The sequence below is a fragment of the Odontesthes bonariensis genome, chromosome 5 (genome assembly GCF_027942865.1).
Source record: "Odontesthes bonariensis isolate fOdoBon6 chromosome 5, fOdoBon6.hap1, whole genome shotgun sequence".
Classification (NCBI taxonomy): domain Eukaryota; kingdom Metazoa; phylum Chordata; class Actinopteri; order Atheriniformes; family Atherinopsidae; genus Odontesthes; species Odontesthes bonariensis.
Window position 1 is genome coordinate 36,037,822 of NC_134510.1, and position 20,044 is coordinate 36,057,865.

At 40.8% G+C, this 20,044-nt stretch overlaps 1 protein-coding gene across 1 annotated transcript in view; it reads left to right on the plus strand.

Annotated features, from left to right (window-relative positions):
- Nucleotides 1–19,824, plus strand: part of rftn1b (raftlin, lipid raft linker 1b) — a 178,757-nt gene extending 158,933 nt beyond the window's left edge. The window contains exons 8-10 of the mRNA XM_075466249.1: nucleotides 10,627–10,730; nucleotides 17,029–17,104; nucleotides 17,754–19,824. Of these exons, the coding sequence (XP_075322364.1) occupies nucleotides 10,627–10,730; nucleotides 17,029–17,104; nucleotides 17,754–18,392 (819 nt within the window). The 3' untranslated portion in view covers nucleotides 18,393–19,824. The remainder of the gene's footprint in view (nucleotides 1–10,626; nucleotides 10,731–17,028; nucleotides 17,105–17,753) is intronic.
- The last annotated feature ends 220 nt before the right edge of the window (nucleotides 19,825–20,044 follow it).

The following is a 20,044-nucleotide window of genomic DNA, read 5'->3' on the forward strand; positions in this document are numbered from 1 at the left end:
CTCTGGCTGAAATGGTACTTGTTAGGCAGTTGTGTCTTATATTAAGTGTAATGAGATATTTTGACTAGAAATGAGACAAATATACTTGGTAAGACTTTGATTTTTTTTTCAGTGTAATAAATGATATTGCTAATATGGGATGTCATACAGCTTCATGTCAAAAGAGGCGAACTATCCCTTTAACTATCCCTTTAATACAGCAAAGAACCTTTCCAGAGAAATATTGTTTTAGAAGCCCAAAAGCAACTGACCGTGCTTGTTTCCAAGATTATCCTTAAAGGGTCAGTTGATCCGACTCCTAAAGAAGCACATTGACTCTTAGCCCTGTTATCCAGTCATGCCTCTAATCTTTATTTTATGAGATTTGTGAGTGCGTGCTTCAGTCTCAATTCACTGAAAGTGAAAAAAAACAAAACAAAAAAAAAAATGACATCATAAAGCAAAAGAAAACCCCCAAACCTCAACACGTAAAATGGAAATTACATTGCACACACTGGAGCTATGTAGGAAAAAGTTGTTTATCTGTTTTGTTACCTCCTTTAAAATGCCTCTACCCTGAGTAATAACAAAAGCATGCAGGTTTTTTACTTTAATTAAGTGCAGCAGAGATTCATTTCCTCTCTGCAGAACCACAGCAAAAAAAATGTTCACTTTTGTGCTGATAAAAAAATGTGAAGAGCTTCTTGTTTACCACAAGAAATGTTTTGTTTATGGATATTATTAAGACAGTTCGAGCATTAAAATTGCATTTTCCATGGATTTGGTGCTTGTGCAAAATAATTTAAAGCTGAAAGAGCTGTTTTCTCTGTGTCTGGCTTACAGTGAGATGTAAAAAGGATTTAAAGACAGATTTAGATATGAGCTATTTTGCTTCATTTCCCAAACAAAATAAAGCACTTATGAGCGTATGTATATACAGTTAGTAGCTGTTGATATTCCATTTGAAGAGCGTTGATATCGTAGCATGATCATCAGTAAATAAAGTGTTCTCTTTACCACTTCAAGCACTGCGGTTTGATGGCGCTCCGGGCGCGCTCACTCCTTGATGTAACGACTCTGAACCCGAAAGACAAACCGGAAAATCTGCAGGGTGACTTCAGAGAAAGTGTCTATCACCACAGAGACATCCCCTCTTTAAAGAGGAGTTCAAATTTAAGGAATGGCAGTCCAAAGTCAAAGCATGTGAGAGGGAGCTTAACAGTGCCAACATTGTTGCCACTTATTCCAGGAACTCACATGCGTCTTCAGCTTTGAAGAGCAGCACTTCACAGACTCCAAACTAAATTATGTCTAAAATGGGATTAGGGCCCCACATCACAGCATCTGTGTGGCAGGGAAGGAATCTTTGAAGAAATGCCATTAAGATATAGACAAAGACACCTCAAACATGTTGTTTACTTCTTTCTCTTGCAGGTCAGGTTCACACAAAGTCTGCTCATTGGACAAACTCTAAATCTTACCAAGTATATTTTTCTCATTGAGTATCTCATTACACTTAATATAAGACACAACTGCCTAACAAGTACCATTTCAGCCAGATATAGGGACTTGTTTTAATACAATACATTTTAAATATCTTGTTAAGTGAAAAAGTCTTGAAAACAAATTGTTTTGAGTCATATTTCACATGAAACAAGCTTTTTTTTACATTTGAAGATGTTTTTAAGTTAATTTCAAGATCACTTTTAACTCAAAAGTCCTAAATATCGCATCTTATTTCAAGAAATCTTGACAAGCCGATTTTCACTAGTTCCATTGGCAGATTTTTTTGCTTATTTCAAGCAAAAAAGTCTTGTATTTGTTTTTGTTTTTTTACTTATTTCTGGAGGGGCATTTTTTCCAGTGCTGGGTTCAGTAGATTCACACCCAACATGCAGATCTGTCTCTGTTCTTAATGTCAGACCCGAGGTGTTGTTTAAAATATACAGTCACCTCGCTGGTGTGTGTCTTTACCTGCATGTGCACGCGTTGCACAGAGAGAGACGATCGTTACCAGGAACCGCCTGTTCATGATATCTCTATTCTCTCTGAGCGAGGTGAGAGAAGATCTGACCTACATAGACGGAGAGCAATTTGCACTCTTCCTGCTGGTGTGAGATCACGTCCTTTCTCTCAGACAGCGCGTCGACGATGCTGCTGCAGGACGGAGGCGCAGGCTTGGGCTTACATGGTTACGCCTAACAGCACTGGAAAAAATGCCCCTCCAAAAATACGTAAAAAAACAACAAATACAAGACTTTTTTGCTTGAAATAAGCAAAAAAAAATCTGTCAATGGAACTAGTTAAAATTGACTCGTCAAGATTTCTTGAAATAAGATGTGATATTAAGACTTTTGAGTTAAAAGTGATCTTGAAATTAGCTTAAAAATCTCTTCAAATGTAAAAAAAAAGCGTGTTTCATATGATATGTGACTCAAAACAATTTGTTTTCAAGACTTTTTCATTTAACAAGATATTCAAGATGTATTGTCTTGAAACAAGTCCCTATATCTGGCTGAAATAGTGCTTGTTAGGCAGTTGTGTCTTATATTAAGTGTAAGGAGATATTTTGACTAGAAATGAGACAAATATACTTGGTAAGACTTAGATTTTTTCCAGTGAGAAAGACTTAGGTTCATGCATTCAGAATGTCTGAAGCTATTCTCAAAGACGCAGCCACGATTTCCAACTTCTGTGGTTTGTGACACTTGCAGTGAAAACGATGCTCATGTTAGATATCTGCGTCCTGGGGTCTCATTAATAAAACAGACGTGATCTTAAGTTTTAACTCGATTAGAAAGCTTTTCTAATTGGTTTAATCTTGAAAGTGTTCACGTGGAATAGACCTTATCTCTATTTTTTCCAGCTGATTATGTATGGGTGCCGCAGCTTGGGACGCACGTGTCCAGGTGTGTGCTTCACATGATCCGTGAGAGCGATGTGAGAGGAGCTATTGATTTGAGGTGTCGGTGATGTTTTTTCTCCTTTAGTTGAAGGTGATGCCGTTTCTGTGACTATAAGAAAGAGCCTTTCTGTCTTTGTGTGTTTTACTTTGTTCACACACTGGAAAAAATCTAAGTCTTACCAAGTATATTTGTCTCATTTCTCATCAAATTATCTCATTATACTTAATATCAGACACAACTGCCTAACAAGTACTATTTCAGCCAGATATAGGGACTTGTTTGAAGACAATACATCTTGAATATCTTGTTAAATGAAAAAGTCTTGAAAACAAATTGTTTTGAGTCACATATCATATGAAACAAGCTTTTTTTGACATTTGAAGAGGTTTTTAAGCTAATTTCAAGATCACTTTTATCTCAAAAGTCCTAAATATCACATCTTATTTCAAGAAACCTTGACAAGCCGATTTTCACTAGTTCCATGCAGATTTTTTTTTGCTTATTTCAAGCAAAAACGTCTTGTATTTGTTGTTTTTTTTAACTTATTTTTGGAGGGGCATTTTTTCCAGTGCAGCAGCAGCAGGGACAAATGCACATCTATATGTTCGCTGCTTTGGTTGGACTCCTCTTCACAGTGCAGGTGCCATCTATTTAAGCTGATTTGAGATGAATTGATCACGGGTGTGGAAGGTTTTTTTATGTTTAGACCTCTTTACAAATACAGACTTATTGGAAATGATCTCAAAACTAAAAAAAATTTTAATCAGGATAAGAAACAAGAGGGTGAAACTTTACTTTTGACAATTTAATTACATTTTCTCTTAGTAACTGCCCAGCAGCTGCATCGTGGAGGATGTTTAGGGTGAAGCACGATGCTCTGCTCGGGTTTATATCACCAAAAAAAGCTAAATGTGCAAGAACAGACATTTGAATCATCGGCTCCAACCATCAAATGCTTGCCTGCATTTTGATTCTTCCCACTAAAGTACACAATAAAAGCTTCCACTGATGCCAGATGAACAGTAACAGCTCCTCCAGCTGATCCTTTGTTTACTTAACTGCCTCATCCTGTGTTGTCGGGTTGCAGTACAAAGCTTCGTCTTGACTCAAAAGCAGGATAATGCCTTGTAAAAGCCAAAGACCGAATGCCTTCTGGAAGATTTATTATTGCTGCAGTAATAGAGTTACAAGCTTGTAAAAAGGCCCCTTGAGAGATTAGATGAGGAAAAAAAGGACTGAATTGATGAATAAAATGATAAAAGTCATAATTAAAACGTATCCTGTGCTGTTGGCGATTATTATGTCCAACTGGGGGATAAAGGCCAAGAAAAAGGGCCGGTCTTTACACACTTTAGGTTTAGTGCTGTACTTTAAAAAGTAGATGCAGAATCTCCTGTTGCTGTGACAACGCTCCAGGTTGAGCGAGTCCAGCAGAGTCAGCGACTGAATGTTCCTTTTTAAAAGCTGTTTGCTTCATCATTACTGGGCTCTGTCTGTGTCTGTAAACCTGTTGACCCCGAGCGTCTGCACAAACACACTCAGAAACAGTAAAACACAGATTTAAGGTTTGTTTTGACTGCAGGGGTGTGTGTGCACAGTGCGCACTTTGAACCCCAGTTTGACCTCCTCTGCTGTTTTCCTAAAAACTCTGCAGAGAGTGCGTCTCTGCAGCTTGTCTGGCTGAGATAGAAGGAAGGTTTTGGGGTGAAAAACTTTAGGTATTATTGTGTGTTTTTGTGCTGTAAGATGCCCTGGAGCGAGATAGCCAGAGACCGAGAGCTTAATGTTTCGAGCTGTGTGAGAAGACAATCTTTTTTAAAATAGCTTTGACCGAGGTGGTTAAACTGCAGCTTCTCTGTCCTCTTACTGTGTGGCCCTTCATTAGACTCACATTCAGATAATATCGACAGCAGAGATGGCGATGTGATTACTTTGTTTTTTTCGGCTCGCAGTTTGGTTGCTGGACCGCTGATACGGCAAGGTGGCCCCGCATAATAAGTCAGGGAGAGCTGGAGAGCTGCACTCCCGGGGCTGTGATTAACTCTCACCTTCTTCAAAGAACAGCGAGCCATTACAGAAAAATTATTTCTCAATTCACTGTCCAGTCAGGCTTGGACAAAAAATGCCCTTTTTCTGGGAGTGACTCCAACATAAAGGAGCAGCACATCTAAAATGTAGATGTGCTGCTCCTTGTGGGAACTTAGAAACTGATGCTCGGGTACATAAGGTCTGGAGCAGTGTTTTACATCTTAACAATTAGCTCTTTGCAACCAGGAGCTCCATGTGTGGCTGCTTTAGGGCTATTTGTTCATGCTCTGAAGGGAGAAAACAACACTGCATCCTCATCTCTTTTTCAGTTGTTAATATTGTTGAGCTGAGCTGTGATATACAGGGGTTAGACAATGAAACTGAAACACCTGGTTTTAGACCACAATTATTTATTAGTATGGTGTAGGGCCTCCTTTTGCGGCCAATACAGCGTCAATTCGTCTTGGGAATGACAAATACAAGTCCTGCACAGTGGTCAGAGGGATTTTAAGCCATTCTTCTTGCAGGATAGCGGCCAGGTCATGTGCCAGCAAGACGTGCACCAACAATTTGTCCTCTTTTGAACTCTGGTATGTCACCCATAATGTTGTGTGCATTGAAATATTTTGAGCAAAACAGTGCTCTTACCCTGCTAATTAACCCTTCACACTCTGCTCTTACTGGTGCAATGTGCAATTAATGAAGATTGGCCACCAGGATGGTCCAATTTAGCCATGAAACCTCCCACACTAAAAGGACAGGTGTTTCAGTTTCATTGTCTAACCCCTGTATATGTGTGATAAATTAGTATGAGCTATAAACAGAGATTTATTGAGTGGAGTAGTGGTAGAAACAGTAAAAGTGAGCATTTTATATCAGTTTTTAGTAAAAAAAAAGTCCAAAATCATACATGTTAGGTTGATTGGAGTGCATTGGAGGTGATTTGGGATTCTGGTTTAGTGGCTGTTTGTCTCGTTTGTCTCCACACTGTAAATAATTAACAGTAAAATACTGGTAGCAGGGACGCCAGTATTTTACTGTTATTTTACAGTGCAACTACTATTTTAACAGTATAATACTGTTTTTTGGATTACAGTACATGACGGTAGGATAACTGTGTTTTTAGTAATTTTACAGCGCATCTGCCGTCATTTATTTAACAGTATAATAACGTATTTTGGATTTGGACATCAATTCATTACGAATACTGTTTTATTCTGTTAAATTACAGTTATCTACTGGTATTGTTAAATGACTGATTTAACTGTTAATTTACATGTGAGGGATGAATATTCAACAGTAATTTACAATTACTGTAAGATACAGGCGGATACTGTTGTAAATCCACCGTAAATGCACAGCAATTCGTTACAGTGCACGTTGACCTTGTGACTGAGTGACCCACCCAGGGTGCATCCTGCCTTTCACCCAGTGGCAGCTCAGATGGGTTTCAGCCTCCCCAGAGCCCTGAGTTGCATTAAGTGGGCAAAGAAAATAGATGGAGGTCATTTTAGTGGTAGGTTGCTCTTGTGGTGTCTCCTCCGGTATAACCAGGTAATCGGTTCTTTATATTATCATCATGCATCTGCTTACTTAAAGAAAATGTATTGTTTCAGCTTCCACTCATACGTAAGGCCTGTGTGACGTAGATTTCACCATCTTGACCAGTCCGTGAGAGTCTGCCATGTCCCTCTGCGGCTGATCAAAATTCACAACTGCAGGGACTGAGAGCGCCGCTGACTGCAAACGTGTCCGCATCAATCTCCCATTCAGAAAACGATCATCACAAGGACGACGCGTGCGCTTGTTAGGGGAGAATCACCATTATCCATACCTCTGAGGTGGATTACATTGTCGACGGATTAGATGGCCCCACACGGGAAGCTTTGGGAGCAGCGGACCATAATTCTGCTGTGAATGAAACCATATCACATCAATTATGTCAAAGTATACACCTGCGCCTCTTTGCTCTTATGGAAGCGCTTCCAGAGCTGCTTTTGTTATCGCCTCCTTGGATCGCGTTGGAGGGAGTGCTCCCATGATGCCGCAGAGGCAGTGATTTCTGTCATGTGAGAGAAAGGATGCGAGGGAGAATAAGATGGCGTAATTTAAAAAATAAAAAAACTCATATCCTTCCAAGGGTCAGAAATTGCATGAGGACACAGGTGTAACAAATAATTAAATAAATTGACCAAATATGGACATTATGGATCTTTGACGCTTTGTGGTGGGATTTACGCTGCATTTGATGGGGTTTTGTTGTGCAAATAAACCTTTATGGACACATAAAAGTTGAAGCATATTTAGTAGAAAATACCTTTAAGAAAAAGAAAGAAAAAGAAAAAATATCTATGGTACACAATCTGCCATCTCAACAATTATTTACATCAAGCAGTCAAGTTGGAGACATCTTTATCTTTATTAGGGCTGGGCGAGTTAACTCGTTATTATCACGTTAACTTGTTAATCATTTAACGCCGACAAATACTTTATCGCGCATTAGCACAGGTTTTATTATTTATTTTATTATTGTAAAAGTCTGCTGCTCACAGGCTTTTATTTTGTAAAAGTCTGTTGCTGTCTGCTGCGGAACCGTAAAAGAAAGTAATCGGCGGATCCACCAAACATGGAGAAGGGTACGGAACTTTTACTCGGCCATTTTCATTTTAAAGTTCTTCCAGACGGCGGAGTCGACAGAACCAAAGTCATCTGTAAACACTGCCAAGTTGAATTGTCTTCTCAGCGTAGTAGTTCCAGTCTAAAATATCACTTAAAGGCAAAACACACAACTGATAGCAGCAAGTCATTCAAGGAAACAGACAGTGGAGCGAGGCTTCTACATAAAAACTACAGAAAGATGCTGATGTTAAAAGTGTGTTTGCACAACAAATGTTATGGCACTTTCATTCATATGGCAGCACATTTAAAATAAAACCAAATGCTAAAGGCTATACACTACTTTTGGATTCTACGTACAAATGCGTTTAATCGCAATTAATCAGGGAAATCATGTGATTAATTAGATTAAAAACTTTAATCGCTGCCCAGCCCTAATCTCTATCAATCAGCCACAGCATTATGAACCACAGCCTCGAATTGAGTCGGTCCTCCACATGCAACTAACAGAGCTCTAAGCAGTCGGGGTGTGGACAAAGAATATCTCAACGTGTCCCGGAGTGCGTTTCAGTGGATCGGACTTGCTTCCTGCAGATGCCATCAGATCCCACATGATTGTTATCCGCTGAGTTTGGAGGCCAGATGGTCACCTCAAACTTCTGCTTTTAGTCCTTCCTAAGCAGATTTTTCTGGGTCCACAGCTTTTTGGTAGGTTGCGTGTGAGTGCCAGGATGCAGAACACTGGTTGATCAGCGTATAGCAGGAGGATGCATGTGATGTTTTCAGTCATCACTCATCCAGAATTCGTTTTGCATCTTCATGTTTTTCACTTCTGTGACCAGATTGATTCTGGTGCTGTTACCTGCATTCCTTGCATTACGCAACAAGTATGATCTTCTAAGTCTTAGCAATACTCTTCTTCTGCGTGCCTTTTATGGTGCTAACATGCCCATTCTCCGGGCTAGCAAAAAGAAAAAGGAAAACAATTAGTACAAACTGAGTTTTCTTTGTAATGTAGTCTCATAGATCTTTGTAATGCAACTTTAACCTACAACATGTTTAGGAAAGCTGAAACCCAACATTAATGTTTGCTGTTGGTTTGTTGCTCGACTTTCAGATGTCAGCGTTTGCATCGCAGCACCAAACTCAGCTGAATGTGTTTGCAAACCAAAGTAAACTCCACACACTGGAAAAAATGCCCCTCCAAAAATAAGTAAGAAAAACAACAAATACAAGACGTTTTTGCTTGAAATAAGCAAAAAAATCTGCCAATGGAACTAGTGGAAATCAGCTTGTCAAGATTTCTTGAAATAAGATGTGATATTTAGGACTTTTGAGATAAAAGTGATCTTGAAATTAGCTTAAAAACCTCTTCAAATGTAAAAAAAAAAGTTTGTTTCCTATTAAATCCGACTCAAAACAATTTGTTTTCAAGACTTTTTCATTTAACAAGATATTCAAGATGTATTGTCTTCAAACAAGTCCCTATATCTGGCTGAAATGGTACTTGTTAGGCAGTTGTGTCTTATATTAAATGTAATGAGATATTTTGACTAGAAATGAGACAAATATACTTGGTAAGACTTTGATTTTTTCCAGTGCATATCATGTCCATCACTGTATTATCAGCCCGGCTGGTTGGTTACCGACTGATTTTCCTGAATGTAAGTCAGGACAAATGAACAAAGGTTGGTGAAGGCGGATGAAACGGTACACCCATGTGAAAACCTTGGCTGGTGCAGCTTTAATTAGAGAAGATTTTCACACTTCGCAGTACAGTCATAGCTAATGTATGCTGCGTAGGTGTGATATATTCTCAAGTTTCTCTTCTCACACAGCTGATCAGTGCACTATGAATAGACTTGGAAGATTTGTGGAGTACTTTCCTCGTGCTCACTGCCTTCTTGACTCATCTCAGTACTTGTGCTGCACCTTGGAGTGTAACGGGCTTTATTTCGTGTGATCGGGCGGATTGGCCTGGAAGCTCTTCCCTCCCTCGTATTTCAGATGATGATTACTTTGGATCATCTGTGTATCTTTAGGATTTCTGGAGAATGAGAGGTGTCTGAACATGTTGGCGGCTGCGTGTCTGTGTGGGTTTCAGAAATCCGACTGACACGCGCTGTGGTTTTTCATTTTCAGCAGATGCCAATCATGGCACGCTGACAAACCACACACACATTTCCTCTTTGAACAGAACGTGCGTGTGTGTGTGTGTGTGTGTGTTCTGAAATTCGCTGAAGTAATATTTTTCAGTTAAAGGTCGAATTAATCATTAAAATGTTTGTTCTCGATTTTAATCTATCATTAAGGCTGTGCAACTATGGAAAAAATCTAAATCTCACCAAGTATATTTGTCTCATTGAGTATCTCATTACACTTAATATAAGACACAACTGCCTAACAAGTACTATTTCAGCCAGATATAGGGACTTGTTTTAACACAATACATCTTGAATATCTTGTTAAGTGAAAAAGTCTTAAAAACATCTTGTTTTGAGTCGGATTTCACATGAAACAAGCTTTTTTTTTCATTTGAAGAGGTTTTTAAGCTAATTTCAAGATCACTTTTATCTCAAAAGTCCTAAATATCACATTTTATTTCAAGAAATCTTGACAAGCCGATTTTCACTAGTTCCATTGGCAGATTTTTTTGCATTTTTTCAAGCAAAAACGTCTTGTATTTGTTGTTTTTTTTTAATAATTTTTGGAGGGGCATTTTTTTCAGTGCATTTAACTGTTTTTTAATCGCGTAATCAAACACGATTCACATGTTTACTTTAAAGTGAGCAGTTTCACATGAGCAGTGTTTCTGCTGAAGGACACATTGCACCGACAAACACTTGTCATGAATAAATACGGTTGCCGTGTGGACTCGTGGCAGTTTGAGTGATTTATGTCCCGGGTTTTTAGTCAGTTGGTTTTCATGTCATACTTTAGTGCCACGCAGCTCTGAATTCACACACTCTGCAGCATATGTTTGCATGCTATTGTTCGTGCTCAACACTTGGTCTTGGAGAAGAATAAGCATTATGTTCAAGTTTTAAGTCGTTTTGGTTGATTGCAGGTCGTAAAGGACGTCCTTTTTTTTCCACAGGGTCTGCAGGTGAAGACCGATTATGTTCCCCTGCTTCAGTCACTGGCCACGTTTGGATGGAGACTCACCTGCGTGCTGCCAACTCCTGTGATAAAGACGAACAGGTGATCGCTTTCATCTGACTCTATTGAGTAATGTTTGACCTCTAACGACCTCTGTTGGCAGCCTCGAGGAACTGCAAGAACAGTCACTGCAAATGTTTGTCACACATTTTTATACATCCGGGGGGAAAAAGTGCTCTGTACTTTAGATTTATAATCTGTTTTGGCTTTCAGATTTCTGATGATTGGAGAAAATCATTGATTACCCTTTTTGCTCAGTTTTGAACACTCCAAAACTTCCAGAAGATGGAGATTTTGTCACAGCACAGACAAGTGGAAGTCTCCTGGGAAAAGAGCTGATCCACTGTAGTGTTCAGCCAACATGCTTGTTTGAGCTGAGGAAACAACAACAGCAAAAGTTACACACAAGTCCAAGAGCGACAAGAAAAATATGCTTCTGTATCTAAAGTAAAAGCTATCATTATGCAGAAGAGCCCATTAAAGTAGTGTATTATTATCATTATTACTAATTATGTGATTATATTGTGCATTATCATGCCAACAGCTTTCTTATCTTGTCATTGGATTAAAACAGATAAGGACATTTAGATGAATAATACAATATGAGGATTAATATATGTCTAAAAATGACATAATTAAGTAATTAGAAGGAAAAGTGAAGCTGAAAATGAGATTGTATAGCGGGACTTAGAATCTAAAGTTACTATCAACTGGCTTATTTTCCACAGTGTTCCTTTGAAAGTTCAGAATATAATATGCATTAGTTATTTTTCAAAGAGATACGGCAGCTTTCCGCAGAAATGAAGCTAAATCTCTTCCAGTCCGAGTCGAGCTTTGAGCAGCACAGCTGCTGCAGCTGTTTGCGTCTACAGGCAGCAGCTCTGACTGTTTGGTGGAAAATCTCCTCACAGACATGCAACGGTTCCTCGACTAAGCCTGTGCTGAGTCATTACTCCCAGCGTGCCGTGTGAGCGTACATCCGCTTATGGTCGAAGGCGTTGTGGGCTCTGAGACGCACTTTAAAACAGAATCTGTTCCTCAGCATGTTATTTATTGCTGCTCAGTGCAGTAAGATAAAGCATCAAAGTAAAAAAAAAATATTGAGAAAATAAATATATGCATGTAAGTAATCAGTTAAGCTGTTGCTATAGCAACAGAAACCCTCTTCAGGCCGGATAGAAACATCATGTATAGTTTGTGTGAAATTTGATCAGGGACAAATGGGTGCTTTTTTAATTAAAAGGCGACCGTTACAGTGTTTCTTTTTTTTAAGTTTCAGTTTCACAATGCTATTCATGAAATCTGAACTTAAAACAATTTGCTCTTATAGAACAATAAGATGAAGCCTAAAACTTCCTGCATTCTACATTTAAAGCGTCAAAGGACATGCTGGCATGTGCAACAGGAGGGCTAAATATGAACTGTTCTCATCTATGAAAACTATTCCAAAAACTGAAAAACATGGTTAGTGTCTGAATAATGTTGGCAAAGCAAATTAAATCACTTAAGGTGCAGGTTAGACCCAGACAAGTTGAAAACACACATTTATACTAGGGCTGGGCGAGTTAACGCGATAATAACGAGTTAACTAGTCGATTATTTAACGCCGACAAATATTTTATCACGCATTAATGCAGTTTTTTTTATTATTTTTTGGGGCTTTTGTGCCTTTAATGGATAGGAAAGTTCAGAGAGACAGGAAGCAGGGGGCAGAGAGGGGGAACAACACGCAGCACAGGGCCGTCCAATGTGGGACTCGAACCAGCTGCAGCGAGGACTATAGCCTCTGTACATGGGGCGCCTGCTCAACCCACTACGCCACGGACCACCCCTGTTTTATTATTCATTTTATTATTGTAAAAGTCTGTTGCTCACAGGCTTTTATTTTGTAAAAGTCTGTTGCTGTCTGCTGTGGAACAGGAAAAGAAAGTAATCGTCGGATCCACCAAACATGGAGAAGGGTACGGAACTTTTACTCGGCCATTTTCATTTTAAAGTTCTTCCAGACGGCGGAGTCGACAGAACCAAAGTCATCTGTAAACACTGCCAAGTTGAATTGTCTTCTCAGCGTAGTAGTTCCAGTCTAAAATATCACTTAAAGACATGGTTGGTAATCCTGTTCAGAAACACATTTTGTAATACTGGGTGAAATGGTCCGTGTATCCTGAGAGAAATCTATACAAGATGTATTTAGAAAAAGGGACGAAAATAATCAGACCTCTGTGGCAGCTGCAGGACTGAGAAAAAGCTGACCAATCCGAGATCAGATTGGTCGCCTACAAAAAACCAATCAGATGCCTCTGCTTTCTGCCTAGCCCCCCTCTGCCGGCTCCCTGCTCCATGTGCGCACGCGGTTCTACCGGCTGACGGAATTGGGGGGGGGTGGAGCTTAGAGGAGGGGACACTTTCGAATTTTGCTAGCTCTCTAGGATTACCTACCATAGCTTTAAAGGCAAAACACACAACTGATAGCAGCAAGTCATTCAAGGAAACACTCAATGGCACTTTCATTCATACGGCAGCACATTTAAAATAAAACTAAATGCTAAAAGCTATACCCTACTTTTGGATTCATTTTTGGATTTTGCGTACAAATCGCGATTAATCGCGATTAATCAAGGAAATCATGTGATTAATTAGATTAAAATTTTAATCGTTGCCCAGCCCTAATTTATACACATATACTTGATTTTTACTCGTATGCTAAACGCTGATCAGATATTTTGGCGCAGCAGTCTTCCTGTTCCTTAATCCTTAAAGATATTCGGTTCCTCGCTGCACAGTTACCATCATTTGATCCAAAAGCGCCTCGTGTGAAGCAGTGAGGGAACCTGTGGGCAGCAGAGGAAGCACTACGGAGCAAACTTAGATTAGAAAACAATCTCATGTGGCAGTAGAGAACATTTAACTCAAGTGAGCAGGGATAAATCCATCTGTTTATGGTACCAAACAGCAAGAGGAAGCTTAAAAGGAAACATGACAGCAGAAAGACTTTAACTCTTTATTATCCCCTCTTGATTTGCCACCTTCAGACTGCTAACCCCTCATTTATGCTCTGGCTAGACTTTTGAGAGCATGTTGTCACAGACTATGAATCTCTTTGGAAAATTGATCTCAGAGGGGATTTCTTTGGTTGTAACTCTTTCAGTGTGTTTTGCAGACATAAAGCTCCTTTTTTGTAAGATCAGTTTTCCTTCAGCTACAAACTTTGATGTATTTTTTGGCACATGCAGTGTTTCCATCAGCACACCAACAGATTATATGCGCTGCGCCCCACCTCGGCTGGTCATATTTGCTGTTCTTTCACAGCATAACCGATTAATTACCTCTCTACTTTCCTCCTCTGCCCCCCCCCCCCACCCCCCCCACCCAACACCCTGAGTCTCTGCTCTCTCTTTCAAAATGCCACAACACAACAGCACAACATGGCTAATTAATCAGAGTCGGCCTAGATACTCTACAAGATGGGGCTCGCTTCTCTTCGCGCCTCAGAAACATTTAGCACGTCGAAATAATGGTTGATGATCTATTTCAGATTAGCAACTTGTTTTTGTGTCATTTTTAACAAGAATTTTACAGATGCACGCTGTTTGCAGTCTGAGGGTTTCACTTCACGCGGAGGGGTCGGATAAGAGTCAGCGGCGTCTGAAATTAATGCGAACGGGCGCTCGGCAGCTTCTCCACACAACATTAATTCTTGTAGTTGTCTCAGAGCAGGCATTCCTGTTCGCCACATTCAATTAATGTCGACCGTAATTACATTTCAGAACCATTAACTACAGTAAATGTACATTTCTCTGCGTGAACCACGGAACGGTAAACAACAAAGAAGAGGGAAGGTTCAGAGGAAGTTCTGATTGAAGCTACACAACGCTAACATGTACTCTTTGCTTTGTGGATAACAGTTTGCATTGTGGAAGCTATTTGAAATGTCCGTTGGTAGTAGAGTTGTGTGGTGGTAGAGATGGGACCAAGTCTCAAGTAAGTCTCAAGTCTTAGCTTTCAAGTCTCAACTAATTTTTTCTTGGGCAAGTCAAGTCACCTTATTATTGCAGAATCTGATCTTAATAAAGTGAAAACACAAAGATATAAGTAACTGTCAGTTAGGGATGGGAATCGAAAACCGGTTCTTGTTGAGAACCGGTTCCCAGTGTTTCAATTCCTTGGAATCGTTTGGCGATTTTGCAAACAATTCTCTTATCGATTCCAGTGAATGACGAATGACGTCACCGCGCAACGTTGTGTGGCGAGTCCAGCGCAGCCAGCAGTCAACAGTAAACATGGCGCCCAAGCAGTACAAACGCTCGAAAGTTTGATTACACATCCCTAAAAAAGACGACAACAGGGCAACTTGCAAAGTGAATATTTCACCAAAGGGAGGAAATACTACCAACATGCAATAACTATGAATGAATGATAAACCGATAAAGAACCGAATCGTTAAGCAGAATCGAAAATGGAATTGGAATCGTAAAAATCTTATCAATTCCCATCCCTTCCAATGTGTCCAACCTGTCCACCCCGTATCATATCAAGCTAACGTTAGCTAACTACCGACTAAGCTAACAGGAGAATATTAGCTAATTTGACGAGCACTTACTGGTCAGAATGGATCTTTAAATAACGAACTAAGTTGGAAGTTGTGGTCTGGCTGTCTGAGATGTTGACGCCGCATGTCTTGCACTGAGCTGTTCGTCTTTTGTCGTCAAAATGGTCATTACAAAAGCCGAAGACAACGACTCTCGGTCCCGCTGACATGTTGATGCATATCTGATATGAGTTTATTCTCTTCAATAAACACTAAGGTATGTAGAGCGGGCATGACTGAGTGACAGGGTAGGGATCCAATCATGACGCCATTCTCAGCCTGCGCTCCTACCGGGTAATCCATATTATTTTTTTTTTATTAATTTTATATTCAAACTGAAAACATGAACTGAATAACTCTCAAGTCCTTCAAGTCATCGTGTCTCAAGTCAAGTCAAGTGCCGAGTCTTTAACTTCCAAGTCCGAGTCGAGTCTCGAGTCTTTTATTTTTTGTCAAGTTAAGTCACAAGTCATCAAAACAGCGACTCGAGTCCCCATCTCTGTGTGGTGGTCTTACAGTCTTACGGGTACATTCACACATGAAATCCACGTCTGTACAGCTTCAGGTTGTGATAGTGAGGCTGACAGTGACAGCCCAAAGTAGGTTCAGTAAAAGCCTGTAATTTTCTAAGACATCCACTCCTTTCTACTTTAATGGGTTGGGGCTTTTTGCTGGTTAGTTATCAGCTTTGATTCACCAGGAAGCCGTCCGGCATTCTTGACAGACTAGAAAATAGCTTATGGATAAATGGTGGAAGGAAGGAGGTAATGGAAAAGGCGGTTGTGGTGGGCTTTGGATGGCTCAGATGGTGAGCCCTCTGCAAGTTCATTTAAAGCTGAGAAGGGGGAGATTTGTGGCAGCTTTTAAGGGCTCTGCAGTGAGCGTAAACCTGCCATCTTTACCTCATGTGCAAGGTTGAGCGGGCAGCTCAGCTTTAGAAAGCATCCAACTTTTTTTCTGTCTGTTCCTGAGGAACACATCTTCTTTTCAGTCACCTCCAATAATAGCAACACAGAAGTAGAGGGGATAACATAAAGGAACAATAAACCTGTCACAAATTAGACCGTCACAGCAGTTAAGGCTTTAAACTTGAGCTGGCAGCTATTTAGTGAGCGTGCGTTTTGCTAAGAAACAGGCTGCGCGTAACAAAGATGAGCAGACGAAAGAGCGAGCACGAGTGTGAGAGACAGAAAGCCCACTCAGAAAAGAATCTGTATTTCCTGCCACGATTAATCTGTCAGCGTGAGGACTTGTGCAGATTATCCCCCGGAGAACACAGGAGTGTGACATTTGCAGAGGAAGGAGGATTATATTTGGGGAACAGAAGCACACAGTCAGAGCTGCCGGGGATGCTCAGTAGGTGCACTTTCTGTTTTCCAGCGAGATTTAAATGTAAAGTACAACAAAGGGAGAATATGACACTGACAGATGACGGCATGAAGGGGTTGTGCTGCAGGTCTAAGCCTTTATCCTTAATGTGTCTGATAAAAGTGTGACGCATGAGCCGTCACTTCACTATCTTGATGGATGGTCAAAAGGAATGTGTGTGTTTTCACAGGATTGTACTCCTGCTAAATTCATCTTCCAGGTTTGCAGCATATTTTTTCCAGCACTGAAAAACAATAATTCAGGATAATCTTGCTGCCGGCGTTTTTTTTTTTTTTTTTTTTTTAACATTTATAAATAAATCTGCATAAAAAATGTTTGATGAAAGACTTAAACTGATCGTTTTTTCTCGTTCTCACCCTTCAGTGATGGAAGTCTGTCCACCAAACAGATCGTTTTCCTGCAGAGACCCGTCTTAGGCCGAAAGAGGAGGGAATCCAAGGTACGCCAGCTCACATTTCTCCCTGTTTTCCTTAGCTATTTAAGGATCTCCCACCAGTCGTTCTGTCACCTCCTCCTTATACCAGCCCCGGGCCCGCAGCTGTTTTTGTTTTACGTGGACAAACACGCACAGCGTGGATAAATGCGAACCATCAGCAGACACCAGGAATTCTCCCGCAGCAGAGAAATGTGTTATTTCGGAAACCAGGGGGGGTAATGCTTTCTTGACAACCCTAAGCTATGCTGATAACCTCTAAAGCTAACCTTTTTCTGAAGTGGAATGAATTCATGTTGATGCTTTCCGTGACCTCAATTTAATCTCCCATCACAACAGCATATCTAATAGGTCTTAAGACTCGTGGCAATGCTAGCATTAACAAGATTTTCAAGCCCAATTCTGTAACGTTTATCTCAGGCTTTTCTATCCCTGCAGTGAGTAGAAACCTGCAGAAGTTCTTCATGCAACTGAGGACACATTCGATTAATATTTTGTTTGCTTATTCAGACTGAAGGCATGCAGGCCACCGATAATTCCCCGCACAATGGCCCCAATTTCCTTCTCAGCATCAATAATCTCTTAATTAAGTCTATGCATTCTGCTCTCTGGCCAACAGAATTATTTAACTAACATGCAAATGTGAATGTTTCAGAAATTAATCTTCAAGCCTCGAAGCAAGTCCAACAAGAACGGCATCAAAGATGCAACGAAGAACAAGAAGAAAAAGAGCAAAACCGAGAAAGATGCCGAAGATTCGAAGATTCTCCAGGACGGTGAAAAGGTCGAGAAGGAAGACGTGAAGAACGTGGCTGAAACCGCGAGTCCAGCAGAGGTAGAAACAGCAGGCGAAAGTGAGAAAGAAAAGGAGACGAGGGGTGAGAGAGAAAGAAAAAGCGAGGAAGGGATTGAAATCAGCATAGAGGGCGTCACAAAGAAAGATGGAGCGGCAGAGGTGGAAGACAAAGGAGCAGAAAACCGCACCGAAGAAGAAAAAGATGAGGTGGAGGTGGATGGAGAGGCATCGAAACGGAACGACGAGCCTTTAGAGAACGGAGCGGTCAAGGAAGCGACTGAAACTGTCGCGACTGTCGAAACACAAAGCGAGACCAAAGAGAAGGAGCCCGAGGGCGCTGCTGAAGTGGAGAGTGTGATAGAAAACGGGATAGAGACAGATGAAGAGAAAGATGAAGGCGAAGAAGAAGTTAAAAGCAAGACAGAAGAGGTTATTGCCAAGGAAACCGTGACGGATCCACAGGCCACAAATCAAAGCCCAGAGGAGGCTCAGGAGTAGCAGCAAACTGCTGGAGTCGAGCTTTTTCCCCACCCTACCTCTTCAGTTCCCCACATTCCGAACTGGTTAACAGCGTTGTCCCTGATCTAAATTAACGGGGTTCCTCATCGCTGCAGCATCCTCCGAATCCCAACCATCTCTCATACACGATCCCCCAGAAGCCTGCAACATTGTAGCAACAGAAGAATCTCATGAAACTTTGCTGTATAACCACACATCCTGAATGTATCCAACACAGAAGATGCTGGTGCAGGCCGATCCGTGCGGAGTCGCCGCAGAAACGGGAGGAGGATCAACCTGCTCGCGCCTCCATTGAAAATATCTAAATTTTGCTCTTCAACCTCGATTCTTTGCAAACACCATTTTGATTCAGTTGACCCGACAGTTGTTGCAACGTTGCCCCCCCCCCCTCGACCCGAAACTGCCCGTCAGGGCCTGAACTGCTCAAGAAAGAGGAAGGGTTTCGTGCCAAGAATAACGTCCTTTGAATCGCGTCGTGATGTTTTGAGCCGGATTTAATTTAGCTTGCTTTTTAAGAATCCTTATTAATCTTTAACATTTTTCTCGAGTGGTTTACAAAACTGCAACTAAATGTCAGGCAGAGTCAACAGCCCTGAATTTAGAAAACGAAGAGACGCTGATAAGATACTGTTATCAGTTGTCTCTTACTGAATAGCACTTCGACGATGTGACCAATCTGCTCAGATTTCCAGATTAAGAGATGGATTTAGTTGGGCCACTCTGCTGGTGTGATCAGGGCTTTGAGGAGGTGAGGGGGAGCTGGATTATTCTCGCAGGTAATGCAGAGTCAACTCCAGCTGGAGCAGAGCACGGTGACCTTTTCTCTTCTTGTCAGGGACTTCACAGATAAAGCACCAGCTCATTCCAGTTTAGGAAGCTGCTCAGAAGGCAGAAGTCAGCCCTAGAATCTTGACGAGACGCAGGCCTGCCTCGGCCACCCGACTGACCCGCCGAAAAGGTGCTCCCAGACTGGATCGCCTTTCCTTGTTCCTTTCCATGTCAGGATGTGGAGGGACCTTGGACAGGAGCGCTGGTGGAGGCGAGGGGAAAGGCATTTGTTTGCGACAGGCAATCCAAAGTAGGCTGAGTAGATAATTGTTTACGCTGAGCTGTAAGCCATCAAGTGCTTCAAAGAGAGTTGATAATCGCTCTTTGGTTTGGTGCGCGACGCTCACCTTGCATACAGAATGTTCCATATTTTAAAGCCAAGTCAGATAAGGATGTGAAATTCAGCTGAATGTTTGCATCTCAAGGGCAGAACCCATATTTAGACATCCCCCCGGTTAGCTTCACAAACAGGTGTAAAGGTCTATTTCTGGGTTTTTTTCATTCAAGTGGCTGAAAACAAAAGTAAATGTTGAGCTGCGTGTTCAGCACTGGAAAAAATCTAAATCTTACCAAGTATATTTGTCTCATTTCTAGTTAAAATATCTCATTACACTTAATATAAGACACAACTGTCTAACAAGTACTATTTCAGCCAGATATAGGGACTTGTTTGAAGACAATACATCTGGAATATCATGTTAAATGAAAAAGTCTTGAAAACAAATTGTTTTGAGTCATATTTCACATGAAACAAGCTTTTTTTTTCATTTGAAGAGGTTTTTAAGCTAATTTCAAGATCACTT